The sequence below is a fragment of the Amblyomma americanum genome, chromosome 1 (assembly GCF_052857255.1).
Source record: "Amblyomma americanum isolate KBUSLIRL-KWMA chromosome 1, ASM5285725v1, whole genome shotgun sequence".
NCBI lineage: Eukaryota > Metazoa > Arthropoda > Arachnida > Ixodida > Ixodidae > Amblyomma > Amblyomma americanum.
Window position 1 is genome coordinate 376,038,719 of NC_135497.1, and position 15,928 is coordinate 376,054,646.

General features: G+C 43.3%; 1 protein-coding gene across 2 annotated transcripts in view; it reads left to right on the forward strand.

The window, feature by feature from the left end:
• Positions 1-2,349: 2,349 nt before the first annotated feature.
• Positions 2,350-15,928, forward strand: part of LOC144115674 (AP-3 complex subunit mu-2-like) — a 77,280-nt gene continuing 63,701 nt past the window's right edge. For both annotated transcript variants that reach the window (XM_077650134.1, XM_077650135.1), the window contains exons 1-3: positions 2,350-2,721; positions 8,895-9,079; positions 13,584-13,696. In XM_077650134.1, the coding sequence (XP_077506260.1) occupies positions 2,687-2,721; positions 8,895-9,079; positions 13,584-13,696 (333 nt within the window). In that variant the 5' untranslated portion in view covers positions 2,350-2,686. The remainder of the gene's footprint in view (positions 2,722-8,894; positions 9,080-13,583; positions 13,697-15,928) is intronic.

The window sequence follows — 15,928 nt, forward strand, 5'->3', positions numbered from 1 at the left end:
TAAATCTCACCATTACGCGTCTTTCATTCTTCATGCAGGAACCTTAATTTGTCATCCCTTTTGTGGGACATGGAACTTCACTGCTTGAGATATCGTAGCATTACTTGTTAATGCAACTCAGCCCAAATTTTATTCCGATTAATTTCTATTCTTTTCATTAAAAATTTTTCTTATTTCCTTACTTTTTCTAAACCCAACTTCCATTCTCTACCCAACTTCTTTTGTATACACAACTTCCCAAGTTTTTCATGCTGGCCAAACCCTTTGTTTCTCAATACAGGTTTTCTCTCACCTTGATCAGGGCTATTTAGTCCATTCGTAAAGAAAATATTGTAATTCTTATATAAGGTCGCGAGGTCCATAAATTTCTCTTGGATAACATTTGCGGCGACAACCTTCTTGTTATATTTTGTCAGTCCGGTTGCACGGTGCGTCTGCTCGTCCCCGGGAGCAAGCCTGTGCTGAGCTTCAAGAACGAGGGGCAAAATAGCGCATCTATAGGCAGACACAAGTCAAGAAGTCAGCGGCGAATGCCCCTCATAGGAGGCCTTCCGACTCACGGCGCCGACCGACTGTCTTGACGTCGCGGTTGCAATACAGGAAATAAAGGAGACGGTCCTTTGTCCCTGTGCCATGGGTTGTTCGTTGGTCGGGCTAGGGGTGTGTTGTAGCCGCGAGCGACGAGGCAGAGCCATAGTGAGGACCAACGTAGACGGTGTATTAGCACGCCAGTGCGTAGCCAAAAAGAACACGGAACGGCCGACTCTCAGCGCTTAAATAGCGATAACCGACGCGCTATTAGTGTGACGTCACGCGCGCTTCACATGACACCACAGATTGGGGAGGGCGAAAGGAGGAAGTTGGAGTAGTGGTGCGGGAGCCCACTTCCAGCGACACGGGGACAAGGACCCATCTCCTTCCCTTTCTTTCACTAGCCTCTGCTGCACTGCCACAAAAAAGCATAGAAATCGCAGGTGACATGGCGAGTGCCTCCATGAAATGAGATTAACAGCGACAACATGACAATCAGTAGACACCATTGGCTGGAAGTGCATCTTTTGAAAGGTATTAGCCGCTGTTTTCTTGACTTCTGTGCGGGCTGAGCAATATTTTTTTTAATCGCCCACACTAATTTATGTAGTGCCGGCTGACGGTGAAGGCTGGGCACCTCTATTTTTCTTCCTTTTTTACTGCTCAATCTAACGTATGTAGTGTTTTGACCTCTGGTGGTGCGGGCCGGGCAAATTTCTTTTTAGTTCTTTTTTCTGCCCATTATTCTAATCTTTGTAGCGGTGTGAGGCGCACGTGCGAAAAGCAAAAGGCAGAGTTACAGACGGATTAATTTGAAAGCTGCGTTCATATCTGATGTTTGGGGTCAATAGATGATTTGGCTGTTCGGTGAAGGTTCAATGTTTTATAAAAGACTGTGCAGCATAGAAAAATCCGGGCTTATCAAGTAGCCATTCACATGATTCTGCATAGAGGCTTGGAACAGGAGACGTTCGGAAAGCTCCCGTTGCCAGTCAGATCCCTTGATGGCGAACTGAATCTTAAACTCATTGTGGTGCCATCCTTCTCCTTTGCTGATGGGGGATAAATCTGAGTACCCGCGGAAATTTAATATGCCGTTCTTCCAACTTTTAAGCAATTGTGGCTCTTTAGTTGATTCGTCTAAAACTGTACGAAAGAAGACATGCTACCCCCTGACTCCATCGCTCAATCTCCGCAAGGCGAGTAACGGGGGTTCGGGGAGGTGGCTCAAGACCCCCTGCTCTCGGCGCCTATGCTCTTGTTCATATACTCTCTCAATTACCTCTGCCTCTACGTGAAGAAGACAGCGCGGAAACCAGACAAGGGACACAAGAGAAAGCACATAAGATATTTACCAGAGCTGGTGGGGTTCTTACGCGTCTTGAGTCCCTTGGTCCCTTGTCTGGTTTTCGCGCTGACGTGACATCATGCAGCTCCAACTACCCGGCAGCACGCTCTCTTGCTCTTGCTCTGTGTCCGTACGATAAACGTTCTTTGTGGCCTCGTGAAATATATAGCGCCTTCCTCAAACAATTACCACGCCATGGGGTTTCTTTAAAATAATGCCATAACGCCCCAGGCCACTCCGCTCGCTTTTATAAAACCCGCCAACGGCCGATCTGAAACAAGAAAATAAAATTTTAAACCCAACCTAAAAAAGTTACATACAACTAACTTTTATGCAAATATGAGCAAAAATCCGTGAAATTATTTTCAAGTTATTTAAATTAATGTATTTTGAAAAGCTAAGTTGGAACGGTTACTCGCGCTATATCTTCACCTGCCGGTGAAGCTTTCTGTGCCGCGTGGGCAAATGCCAGCGCAGTGCCTGGCCAGCACCAGGGACCCAGGGTAATCGCGGGGCGGCGTGAATTTTGTGAGGCGGTAGTCAGCGGCTCGCAATCTTGAACATGTGTTGTTTACGAACATCTAATTACTAGCTAATAACTACAGTAGAATTGTAATTTTTACATTGTTTTGAGCGAATTAACGTTACTCTAACGCTAGTGATTCTGCGTGTTTTCTTTTTTCACGGAAAACGCCGTGTAAAGTGAGCCAGTCGGCTCTGCATGTCATGTTATAGCTGTTGCTATCAGCTGAAAGCTGCGACAAACATTTCTTCGTTAGGTTGGGTGAGATTTGTTGGGCCGCGGACATGATTCACAGCGTTTTCGTCATAAACGGCTCAGGGTGAGATATGCTTCACATAATTTTTGTGTTTTCCTCGTATGCCGCTCATCAAATCTGCTGATTGCCTTTCGTAGCGATCGCGTGACTCCGTCGTCGGACGTCCCCGAGATCGATTAGAATTGCTTTTCGTATTCACCTTTTGAGCTTAATTGATGCCGCTAAACGTGTGTTTTGAAAAAATGTCCGATTGCCTCTCTCTGGTAGCCGAGTGCTCGCACTCGTGTTTCGTTGGAAACATGTTTACACGTTGGTGTAGCCAGCAGCACTGTTAGCTGCCCCTCCGCAACGCCCTTCGTTACAACTGGTTTATAATGCCCCCTTCCGGTTCTTGTGGTACTTGTGCACAAGCCTCATTATTTGCGACTGCGAAACTAGGGACGTTTACTGGAGCACATCTGGACTAAACGGTGGAATCACACTGTATCCTTAGCTGTAAACTGAACTGTATTGTTGCTAACTGGGAAAAGCTTTGCGGAGAACGAGCAGGAGACACCTTGACTTCAGGACGTTAACCTGTGCTCAAGTGTGCATTTGTAATATCCGCAGTGCACATAAGTGCCATCTGTGTTTGTTTCGGGGATACCAGGGAAAGAGCAGTTCACGTTTGAAGTGTCTGACCTGGTCGTACCTGTTTGTACCAAGTATCGTCATTTAGCCACTGAGATGGCACCATAAAGCTGTCACGAGCATGGAAGGAAGCCTTGTGGTTGCAGATCATCTCTCTCGTTCGTCCTGGTTGTGTGCTTGTGGGGCCGACAAGGATCCCTGCTGTCCCGTGACTTTTCAGCTTTGGAAGACGTTCGAGGCTGTTAGTTCTTCATTATTTGTGAGACAGTAACAGTGCAATTAGGAAAAAAAAAAGGAAAAGTTGTGAAAATAGAAAACAGTGCTGTATGAGCATGTCTTGAATTTGAACCCTGTGCCGTTTAGTTAATTTTGAGCACAGAGGAGAATTTTTGCAGATTGTTTCAGCAGCATAGATATCTCCCGAGCTTGCTTCTACAACAGCTCTTTCAATTATGTCTTTTTCAGTTTCAGGGTGTAAGCCCTGCATAAGCATGTTACTTTGGGTACTGGGGGGTAAAGCTGCCTTGGTGGCTCAGTGGTTATGATGCTTGGCTGCTGACCTGAAAGAAACTGGTTCAATCCTAGCCGCAGCGGTCACATTTTGATGGAATTGAAATGCTAGAGGCCCGTGTACTATGTGGTGTCAGTGCTGAAAGAACCCTAGATGGTCGAAATTATCTGGAGCCCTCTACTATGGGGTTCCAGTATCATAGCCTAACTCTCTTTGGGAGATTAAACCCCATAAAACCAAATCAAATTCTAGGAGGAAATGGTTGTTGCACAATGTCATTGCTATGCGAGTCGGGCTCATGGTTCAGAAAAATTGCCTATTGTTTACACTCTGCTGTGTAACATTCTCTACTCAATGAAAGCTGTCATTGTGCTGCTGCCTCTCTTTTGCTAGTGACTAAAAAGTGCAGTAAAGTCTTCTAAGACCTATACATATTGCAGCAATCGGCTCCCACAATGATAGGCAGCGGCTTCGCCTCAGTGCTTCCGATCTATGTTGTGCTCATAACAGCATGGCTACCATCTGGTTAATTTTACTTATGTTTTTGGAGCCATCATTAGGGGGATGAATTTGGTCCGATGTAAAGGAGGAGCGTGGGATGGGAATACGGGGCGATGTGCAGCTTGTCCATGGTCGTAACAACTTTCGTTGTGAAATTTTGTAGCTTTTCTTAGGTGATGACTGGAAGAAAATTTCAGAAAGGTGCTCTTGCTTTCTTCTTCCATTCACAGTCATGCTTGGTGCTCTTTTCCTGCTCTTGCATATTGTGCCACTACTGACATTTTAACGCTAATGTGCCATGCAGTATACTCAAGTGATTTCCAAGGACCTCAACTTCTGCTTTGCATGAATTGTATATTAATGGGCTCTTTGGGGCATTCTAAACCTTTTTTCTTGCGTTTGTAACGCTAATTGTATGGTCAGTGTCATTATGATACTTTGTGTGCCTGTTTATTTGACGTGACTTCCGTTTTCTCAGCCTTATGGTTATTGAAATGCCATCTGGTTACAAAAAGGCATTGTGGATGATCCCGGTTTGGAGTAGTACTGAGGTTATTTATGCACAAGTCGCTTATTCCAGAAAAGTTAAAACTCGAGTGCAAGACACACTAGTGCTAAAAAAATAATTGCTTCATTTTTGAAAAAAATCGAGCAAATATCTTTTGAACACCAGTGCGACCTGCACTCATAGGTTTGCTGCAATATTTTTCTTTGATGTTTTGAATGCATGTCTTGTCTGGTCTACCCACAAGTGATAGTTTGCTGCAACACAGTGCTGCAGTCAAGTGTAGCGTCTGACCTAATTTTTGCTTCAGCCAGTGTAAAACGTTTTTCTTGTGGGCATGATTGTGACATGCAGTGTGTGTCAGGGCAGTTGGATTAAAGTGAGATGCAACTTCTGCAGAGTACGATAACTGACTCTGTAAGGTGATCTACTAGCTTTTGCCTGGCTGATTTTCGTGGCAGGGGCTAGAATAAGTTGGCTTGAACTGAGCTGAACTACTCTTTCAGTGGTCATGCAGCTGCCGCGTTGGCTCAGTGGTTATAGTGCTCGGCTGCTCACCCGAAAGACAGGGGGTTCGGTCCTGGCTGTGGCAGTCGCATTTCGACGGAGGCGAAATGCAAGAAGCCCGTCTACTGTGCGATTTCAGTCCAAGTTAGAGAACGCCAGGTGGCCAAAATTATCTGGAGCCCCCCACTACGGCATCCCTCCTAGCCTAAGTCTCTTTGGGTCATTAAGTCCCATAAAGCCAAACCAGATCTTTCAGTGGTCTCAGTTTTCAGTGGTCTCAATTTCTCACAGTGGAACTGGTAACATTACGTATTTATTGTTTCATTTTATGCTGGTGCAGTATGGAAGTGTTGGAGCGTACTAAAGTTAAAGCACTATCATTTTCTTTTGAAGCAGTTGCTTCATGAGAAACATTGCTGTGGTGTAGGCCATTGTTCATTTTTAGTGTAGTATGTTACAACTGAAAACTCCTGTGCTTACCTGCCGGTAAACGAGACTGTGATTTCAGTGGGCCTGAGCCATGGGAACCATGTAGGCTTGGGAAAAGCAGTTCAGCTGCCACTGGCCCTTGTCCACCATAGCGGAAGGCGACAAAGTCTGGGAGAATCGTTCAACCTTACATTATGTTATAGGCTTAAAAAAGCATTTATATGTATTCTTAAAGTTGTATTCGGTCGTTCCAGGGACGGTGGCGGCAACACGCGGCCTCTTCCTGTAGCGGCGAGCCGGTGATCGCTCTGCGCGGCGCTTGCTATCACAGTGGTTTGCAGCGTAGATACGCGTAAAAAAAAGCATATTCTGTTATTCTACGATGTGGGCACATACCAAACAGCAGACATGTTGTTTCTGCCAACACGTAAAGAGCTCAAAAAGCAGTGATTAAGTGCCTTCTGCAGGTTGGTAACGAGTTTCAGCCCAATGGCCCGTCTCAGCGGCGTGCTCTGTTGGCGCCACGACACCATGTCATCAATGCATTCCTATTCAGTGTTTTGTTCATGCGACCAGCGTAGCGTATTACAGCTCCATGAAAGCAGTGCAGTGCTTATGCACTGAGCTGATATGAAGTATATTGGTTATGTTTTAAGGTGGACGCTTGCAGGAAACTAAGATTTTTTCATCAAGCTTCAGTCCATTCTGGTCTAGACTAAACACTGCTTTCTGGCCATAACGTGATTGCTAAATAGCGATATGAATGGCAAGAACTTCACAATTATACCTTCATTTCTTGAATATAATGCGCCATGCGGATGATAACCGCAAACACTTCTTGGCACTGTTGTCTGCTCACTCGATCAAAGCGTTTTCGCCCGCTAGTCAAAAGCACATTTTGAGTGCTAATTTAGACTGTATTACAAAGCTCGAACGGTTCCCTGGCTACCGCTTCAAACAACAGCTGCATTGCCTATTCTATTACCGCATATATGTGACCAATGTACGCTGCAGATGGACTATAGTAGGACACAATTAAGTCTGCAGTAAAGCTCCACCCACATTATGGAGAACCGAACAGAATTTCTTCGTGAGAAAATGTAGACCACTGGTAAAACTTTTCTGTTTACTTAAACAAGCAGCCAACCATGAGTCGAAATGGTAGGACCTACGATTTCTACCTTTTTGGCTTATTTGGTGCAGCCCAACATTAAAAGGGTGATTTTGACCTCTGTTATAATTGGTAAGTGCAGTTATATTATGCCGCGGACCGTGGGCAATGTTACCAACTGCTGATTGTCTTTTCAATTTTGTGCTTATAAGATCAGCGCGCAATCAATACACATATCGTATTTATGCGGGTAAGGCCGCGGTTGTGTAGGCACCAAATATAGCGTCAGACTGTCTGGGTTATTAAAGTAGGTTCTTTCCACTTTCAGGTAAGTGCTGAAAGAACAAGAAAGCGAACGCGCAAAAAATCACAGTTCAAAGTGTTTGTCGCACTTTACTATGCTGAGTTCGCAAGTTTCAACGGCGTTATTGCGGCACTTACGAACTGGCGATTCCATGCTCATATCGCTAAAAATTTATATCAAGCCTGTAATGCAGCCAAACTCAAGCATAGGATCTTATTAATAACCAAGAATCATTTACTGCAGCTTATCTAGACTCTAAAAATCACACGAAAGGTGCCACAATGTGAAGAAGCCGCTTTGCTTCTATAGAGACACACGCTATGGCATCGGCGCCATCACTGCCTCGTCCGCCATGTCGCACTGCCGCCGCGCCACCTATAGGAGCTGGAATGACCGAATAGCTGTGTACCCTAAGGAATCTTGGGGGTGTATGCGTGTGTGTTTTATAGTGTGTGTGTGTGTGTTTAAGTGTCAATGCAGTGGTGCGATGGATATAATGGATGGTCACTATTGTGTGTGTGTGTGTGTGTGTGTGTGTGTGTGTGTGTGTGTGTGTGTGTGTGTGTGTGTGTGTGTGTGTGTGTGTGTGTGTGTGTGTGTGTGTGTGTGTGTGTGTGTGTGTGTGTGTGTGTGTGTGTGTGTGTGTGTGTGTGTGTGTGTGTGTGTGTGTGTGTGTGTGTGTGTGTGTGTGTGTGTGTGTGTGTGTGTGTGTGTGTGTGTGTGTGTGTGTGTGTGTGTGTGTGTGTGTGTGTGTGTGTGTGTGTGTGTGTGTGTGTGTGTGTGTGTGTGTGTGTGTGTGTGTGTGTGTGTGTGTGTGTGTGTGTGTGTGTGTGTGTGTGTGTGTGTGTGTGTGTGTGTGTGTGTGTGTGTGTGTGTGTGTGTGTGTGTGTGTGTGTGTGTGTGTGTGTGTGTGTGTGTGTGTGTGTGTGTGTGTGTGTGTGTGTGTGTGTGTGTGTGTGTGTGTGTGTGTGTGTGTGTGTGTGTGTGTGTGTGTGTGTGTGTGTGTGTGTGTGTGTGTGTGTGTGTGTGTGTGTGTGTGTGTGTGTGTGTGTGTGTGTTTTTAATTTAGTGTTGGTCGTTGTTCACTGGTGTGTTCATGTACATTATGGCGAACTTTTTGCTGTTGTGTTACCCCCATGTACTAACCCCTCCTATAATAATGCCTTCTTGTGGTGTAGGTATTCTGAATAAATAAATAAATAAACAAATAAATACAGCGACGAAGCCAGCCTGATGAGGGGCGACTGGCAGGCCTGCACTAATGCACACTTCCTTTCTCATACATCAAAATGGCTTTTCTCAGGAGTCGAACAACTGTGCACAAATATTGTTGTTCCCGTGGGGAACTTACTCGTAGCCGCAGCTAAGAAAATGGGCTTTCTGACTGCTGTTGTGCTCTTGGGAAAGGCTGAGAAGCTTTCCACACATTTGCAACTCTGGGCTAAATTTTACCCACAAAAGTTAATTACGTGTGCTGCTTTCTGCAGCCTTCTGCTCTAGCAGTTGAGTGCGAAGAGTTCTGCTGGGCTTTTGGTTTTCTATACAGTGTGTAACCTGAAAACTTTATCTGGGTATGATGTTTACACTGCTTATTCTTAAAATCGGATATGGTCAGGCAACGATAATGTGCTGTTTACTGATACACGGTGCCTTGATTTCACTGCTTCTTGCATCGGCATTCTTTTAAAAAGTGGCATCCTTCTGGTCTAGAATGCTCCCCGATGTGTTCCTACTGCAGGGATGTCTTTATGGAGAAGCACTGGAAGAGCGTCATCCACCGCTCTGTGTGCGACTACTTCTTTGATGTGCAAAAGAAGGCTGCTAGTCCTGAGGACATCCCTCCTGTCATCTCAGCCCCACATCACTACCTCATCAACATTTACCGTAACAAGATGTTCTTTGTGGCCGTTACCATGTCTGAAGGTGAGAATGCGTAATGGAAAGGAAAAGCTTTATTTTTATTTATTTTTTAATACTGCGAAGTTGCTCGACTCCAAGCAGAGGGGAGCACAGATATATAAAAAATAAACAAGATGTAGGTGAGTGTCATGCAAAAGCAAAGAGATGATTGGGAAACAAAAGCAAAAAAACAAGGGTTTCACATACAAAAGGCTCTCAAATTATCAACAAACATTTCTACATTAGGGCTATTCACCACAAACTTTGGCAATTCATTCCACTCTATAATCGATTTGACAAAAAATGAATGTTTAACTGTATTAGAGTATGCACGAAACTTGTAGCGTTTTTACATGGTTATAACGCATACTTGCTCGCGAAACAGGACTAATTTAATCATGAGTGTTTATTTTAATCAAATTATCATATATTAGCTACAAAAATTTCAGCCTTGCTTCAGTGCGCCTTGTCTGAAAAGATTCTAGGCCAATAGAATTGATCATAGCTGTTACACTATCTGTTCGTTTGTATCTGTTGCAAATGAAATAGGCTGCGATCCGTTACTCTTTCTATTCTCGGCTGCAAATGGGTCCCATAAACAGGTATATTCCAGATGAGGCCGCACCAAAGCCTTATACGCTGCCAGTTTCATATGTTTTGGGGGCCTTCGGCTGTTTACGCCTCAAACACCATAGAGTCTTCAGAGATTTCCCGCAAGTAATATCGATGTGGGCATCCCAGTTTAGGCGATTAGTTATCTGAACCCCAAGGTATTTTAGAGACAAGGATTCTGAAAGTGGTATGCCAGCTATACAATATGGATGTGTCAGAACAGTTTTGTTTTTACAAATTCTAAGTACCAAACATTGATTAACATTAAGAAACATACCCCATTGGCTGCACCAGTTTGAGATCTTCTACAGGTTACTGTTAAGCTTAATTTTTTGCCGCTGTGGAGTTAACTGAGGAGTACAAAACGCAGTCATCTGCAAATAGTTTAACTGTAACTTCGGAATCAACCACATTAATTGTCATTTACATAAATTAGAAACTGAGCGATGGTCGTCAGATGAGGGAGCTCTGGAGCTTTATGCTCCAGGCAACTTCTGCATTCTGCGCAGTCATATTAAGCTAGTACTACTTAATGCAGATTTGTGCAGAGAAATATTCTTTGTGTTTTTTTGTTCTATGCAGGGCTTATCACTTGATTGTGTAGGTGTGTAGCTGGGCCTGGGGACATTTATTGGCATTGCACGTTTCTGTCTGAAATTTATTATGTGCCAGTCTGCAGCTTCTTGGGGGAACTCATCTCAGAGTGTTAGTGTAATAGTGGAGTTTTTTTTCGTGACTGAGGTAAGGGGTTTGCAAGTAGTGGTGTCAGCCAAAACGACAAAATGTTTTTTCAGATCTATGTTACCTGCGAGGATAATGTTAATTGACCTGGCACTGGTACGGGGAGTTTAATTAATGCCACCACAACAAAAACTTGGTTCATTTTATGCTTCTGTGTTGAGACGCTATTATCTGCTCAGGAATTTTGTTTAGATTAGTCTTACTTGTGCATTGTTAGATTCGTGGAGTTCCCCTGACTTCAGAAAGGGCATGCACTGGAAGGCACAGCAAACGGGCACTTTCTTTTGCTGGTGCTACCGAAGCACTGGAAGTAAACATTCCTAAAACCATGGTTCAGACAGCGATGTTGACTTCATGAGCATCTGTTGAAATATTCTGTGCATTTTTACATTTTCTTCATTTTTGTTAGTGTCCCATCTGCTCCCCTTGTCCTCCATCCAGACATCATTGATTACAGTAAACTCTGTTGTACGAACATCGGTTTTTTCGAATATTTCAGAATAATGAACTTTTTAAAACTCCCCGGCAGTTTTCTTATAGATTCTATGCAAAAAGGTTTCACTTTTTTTTTCAATTCAAGGATTTTATTTATGTTTCTTTTAAAATACAAAACAGTTGCTGGACCCATAGCCATTGGCTAGTAAAGGGTCCTGATCTGGAGATTGTTTCCAGTGTTCGTCCTGAAGAAGAAGAGTGCAGCGAAGAAGAGGCAACTGCAGAGCCAGCTTCAAGCCCTGTAACTCTTGCTGAGGTTGTAGGGTACATTGGAAAGTAGAGAGACTTTGTGTCTCAACAGCAAGCTACGCCAGAAGAAGTGTACAAAAACATTGACTCTTTGGACAGTTTTGTTACTTCCTGTGGTTTAAAAGTACAAGTGCAGAAGAAGATTACAGATTTTTTTTTTCAAAGTGAGAAAGGCAGCATTATAACTGTTATGCATCTTGTACTTGTTGATATGTATAAATTCCATTTCACACATTTTTAACACTATGGATGCCATGTCTTATGCTCCATGAATTGCACTTCAAACTTTTGACTCTGTATGGCATGTCTTATGTTGGTCTAGTGAATATTCAGTTTAGTGAACTTTCTGTTAAGTGAACTATTTCGTTCAGTCCCTTGAAGTTCACTCAAGTGAGAGTTCACTATATAAAGTTAGTGACCCTAGGTACTACATAAACGCAGTGCACAGTGCTTTTCTGCTTGTTTCTATTTTGACAAGAGCTAGCTGTTTCTTGAAAGAGCTGGATTTGTTTTAAGTAGGTGTAACTTGAGAGTTATGGTGTCCGTGGTCTCTCTCTTCAACTTCTTCGTTCTTATTTAAACAGGTGCCAACAGGTTGCTTGAGGCAATAATCACAAGTCTCGTTCCCTTTTGAATCAATGTGGTGTCCTGCAACGTAGCCTTCCCGGTCCGTACCTCTTTAACGTCTATGCAGACATCGCATCCATAGCTCATGATATAAGCTGTATTCAGTACGTCGATGACACAAGTCTTTTCCTTAGTGGCTCCTCTGCCGATGAACTAAAGAGGAAATCTGGTTCTTGCTGCTCTACATAAATGGTCCAAAGCTAATGGTTTAGTAGTTAATTTTAGCAAGACCAAAGCTTCCGGTCCCTTAGCCTGGATGTTAGTGTAAACGATACCCTGCAGCTAGAAAATCACATCATTGAAATTGCCGACAAGTTTAAATCGCTCGCCGTTGTTTTTGGCTCTTGCATGAAATGGTCTGACCATATTAATGCATATCGAAAGTAAGCTTATTACTAGATCTGTAGGGTTCCTCTTGAGACTTCAGAATGAGTTTTCCTCTAAGTACAAGCTTCTTATTTATTACGCTATATTTCAGTCGTACATAAACTACTGTCACGTTGTTTGGGGCACAACATCCAAAACAAATCTAAATATCATACTTGATCTCCAAAATAAAGCAGTTAGACTGATCGCTGGCGGGTTACACTGCCCACACGGAAACTTTATTTCTACAATATAGGATTCACTGTGTGCATACCACGTTTGAGTATTGCTTGTTGCACTGCCTTAGATACTCACCACAATGCTCATCCGACTTCCTGAAGAATCTTGCTGGACTTAAGCCATATGAGAAATGCTTTCATACCAGAAGCAAACAAATATGGGATATTCCTCTTGCAAGGGCGGTATTCGGAAATCAGAGCCTTCGTTTCGCTTTGCCATACACTCTAAATAATCACAGCATGAACAACCCAAACGTCATTACCGCCCCCATTAAGGACTTAGGTTATATTTTATCAATGCTGCACACTCTCTGTTCTTTGCCTAGGCGAGCTTTGTCATGAGTACTCACTATATTTTTAGGTTCTGCCACGTTGCCATCATTAATTACTGTCATCATGCTAGTTTAATTGTGTCATGAGCGCAAGTATTTCGTTTTTTTGCTAGTTTTCGTAGTACATAATTTCATTCTCTATATATGTGTCTGCATTGAATGTGCACATGTTCTGCTGCTCTGCCTTCAGCGGGCCGTGAGCATCTCTCAAGCTACCCTTGTAGCTTTTCGCCCGAGGCCCATTTCCTGTATGTCTGGAGATAAACATTCTTCAATTCAATTCAGTTTTTCACATTGCGTATTTTGTTTTACTTTGATATGAGTAATGTGCATTTACTATTGGGGACAAACGTGTCCAGTACAGGCGAGCAGAAACCATGAGCTGGTAGCTCAAAACCACACTTATGGAGGCCGAAGTCGCATGCTGTGATGAGTAGTTGTGAAATGAGGTGGCGAATACCAGACAAGGCACCTATGCGCCCAGTTTTCTTTTCACAGGCCCTGTAGACTTATGTCCCCGAGAGTACATGTTACAGTCAGTAAGAAAAAGACGTGTGGTGTATGACCTGCTTCTCTATCTTGATCCACTTTCTTTGTATCTTTATTTTGGTGCCTGTTTTATGTTCCTTCTTTCAGTGTTTTGGGCACAGAGAGCACTGTGCTTGTCGGTACTGAGTATTATGTTGGGACCAAGTTTACTGTGTTTGGATAGCTGCGTATAAGGAGTGCAAACAACAGAAATAGAACATCGTCATCATGAAATCATAAAAACCAGCGCATTGACTTCTGTGCTGGTTCTTTAAATTGTTCCTGTGACAAATGGTGGCTGTAGTCATGCCAATTCTCTCCTTCTCAACACATTTGCAGTGCCACCACTGTTCGTGATAGAGTTCCTGCACCGCGTGGTTGACACCTTTGTTGACTACTTCAGTGACTGCACAGAGTTCCTTATCAAGGAGCACTATGTGGTTGTCTATGAGGTATGTGAAACATGAATCTTGGTTGTTTTCTTCGTTTATTGCTGAAGGAGTATGGTGTTATGTTTGACAGACACATTGCACCACTGATCTTTCGCTAAGCATGCTGCGTTAGCCGTTCTTCTGTGGTGTGCTCAGGCATGCACAAGAAAATATCTGTAGGCTTAGTGAAGCAGGCAGTGGAAAACAGCTGAAGTTCTCTTTTTTTTTTCCAAAAACAAAGATCAGGATCTGTTCGTATGTTTGCAGCTGTGTATAAAAAAGGATCGGGTCAGGCCCTTTCAGAATTCTATTGACGTGTCTGTGAGTAGCTGTCATTGCCGCAGTTTTACCTAGATGCCATGTTTGTTTCATTTTATAATGGTCTGTTCACAAACAGTGAATTTATACAGTATTGTGCAGTATTTCCAAGTGAGTTGAAACTTGACTAAGAGGTTACTCCGATTTTCAGGTGTGTAGATGATTATTTGTTTTCAGCAAACTTGGCAATTTTGAGTTTCAGGACTCTCGGCGAGCCACTTTAGTGCTTTTCAGACTATGTACTAGAGACCTCACTTTTATGCTTGATGCTCTAAGCCATGTTTCTCTGCAGTTTTTAGACATTATCGTTCAATTTTTACCAAGTCATGTTTGCTGAAGCTACCCTTTCTCCTGCAAACAACTGCTCCCTTTGGAATTAGCCCATTCGAAGACTGTGGAAAGGGCCATCGCCACACTTGCTTTGACTCTGCTTTCTGCATGGTGTGGGGAAAAGCTTTTACAATCGGGTGGTTGCACTGCAATCATCTGGTTACACCTTCTTTGTAGTTGTGAGGATCATTAGGACTTTGCTTTTGTCAGTAAAAGCCAAGACAGAAGCATGTAGAGGGCATGCAGGCTACAAGAATCCCGCAGACAAGGATCTCTGTACACGCTCAAGTTCTCACTCGAAATAAAAAAGGTCGCCAATAGGCACAATGTGCCAATCAAGTAGTATATTTTCCTGCTTTATGTAAGCTTGGCCATTTGTGTTGACAAATCAGCCTTATATATTTTTCACCTATTGTAACCATTACATGAAGCTACTTTGTGTGCTCTGTGGTGGCCTTTTCTTTTATTTCTCTCTGATAAATTATTGTGTATGTTGTGCTTGTAAATGCAAAAATGCAGAAAAAGTTCTAAAAAGTTACACTGCTACCTATGTATGCAAGGGTATATCTGGTTATAACTGCTTAAATTGAAATATTGTTTTCTTTTCAGTGTCTTGATAGCTCTTGCAGAAATTCTGCCGTTACCATATCTGCCATATTCCAAACATTTACTTTGTTTTTTTATCTATGCCTTGTAAAGTGACCAAGGCTCCTCATTAGCTAACATTCAGAGAATTGGTAATTAGTACATAATATGGACTTGCTTATATACAGATGGGCATTTTTACATGCTGGCTTTAATCTCTAAAGCAGGTCGGAAGCTGTGTGTGAGAACATGTGAGACTGCCCATTACCGAGGCAGTGTACACTGGCAACGCAGGGGTGCAACAGCTGTGCCAAGCTGCGCCAAAAGCACGATATTTGTTAAAATTGTGGCACTCTGCGCGAAAATGCCCCGACTATATTAGGCTACAACTTAAGAAAACAGCAGTTGGCAACAATGGCCACAGTCCATGGTGTCCTCTGTTACTTTGCTGGCTAGTTACCACAGGGAAAAAAATCAGATTTTTGACTGTTTGACGGTATAAAACAAGCCAAAATCACCAAAATTCTTGAGCTTATAATTTTTCTCGTGCTTAATTTTTTGTTTTGATAACACGAAAAGCTCTTACAACGGTTTGCTTTTTGTCATGGAGGAATTCTGTTTGGCTGTCCTGAATGTAGGTGGAGCTTCGCTTCTTTCTTAAGTTGTATCCGACTACTGCTGCAAAAGTTTTCAGTCGCACTGAATTTAGAAAAAATAAGAACCGTGTGGACAACCTGCAGATTTGCCGGAGTATCAGATCTTGCCAATTCAATCCAGTTGCAGAGATGCACATGCGAGTGCTTCGTGTGGACGCCGAAAGACTGCTTCGATCGGACTTTAAAGCCTGGACTCCATGTACGCGAAAACTCACGCGAACGCGGAGGCGACAGCGGCAAGCGACGAGCGACGCCGTCGCGCGAAGCAAAGTGCATGTGTCGCTTGTCGTGTCGCTCAGATCTGCACACACAGAAAATTTCACTCGTCGCCCGAAAGTCCCCCACATGACTGGCCAATCAGAGC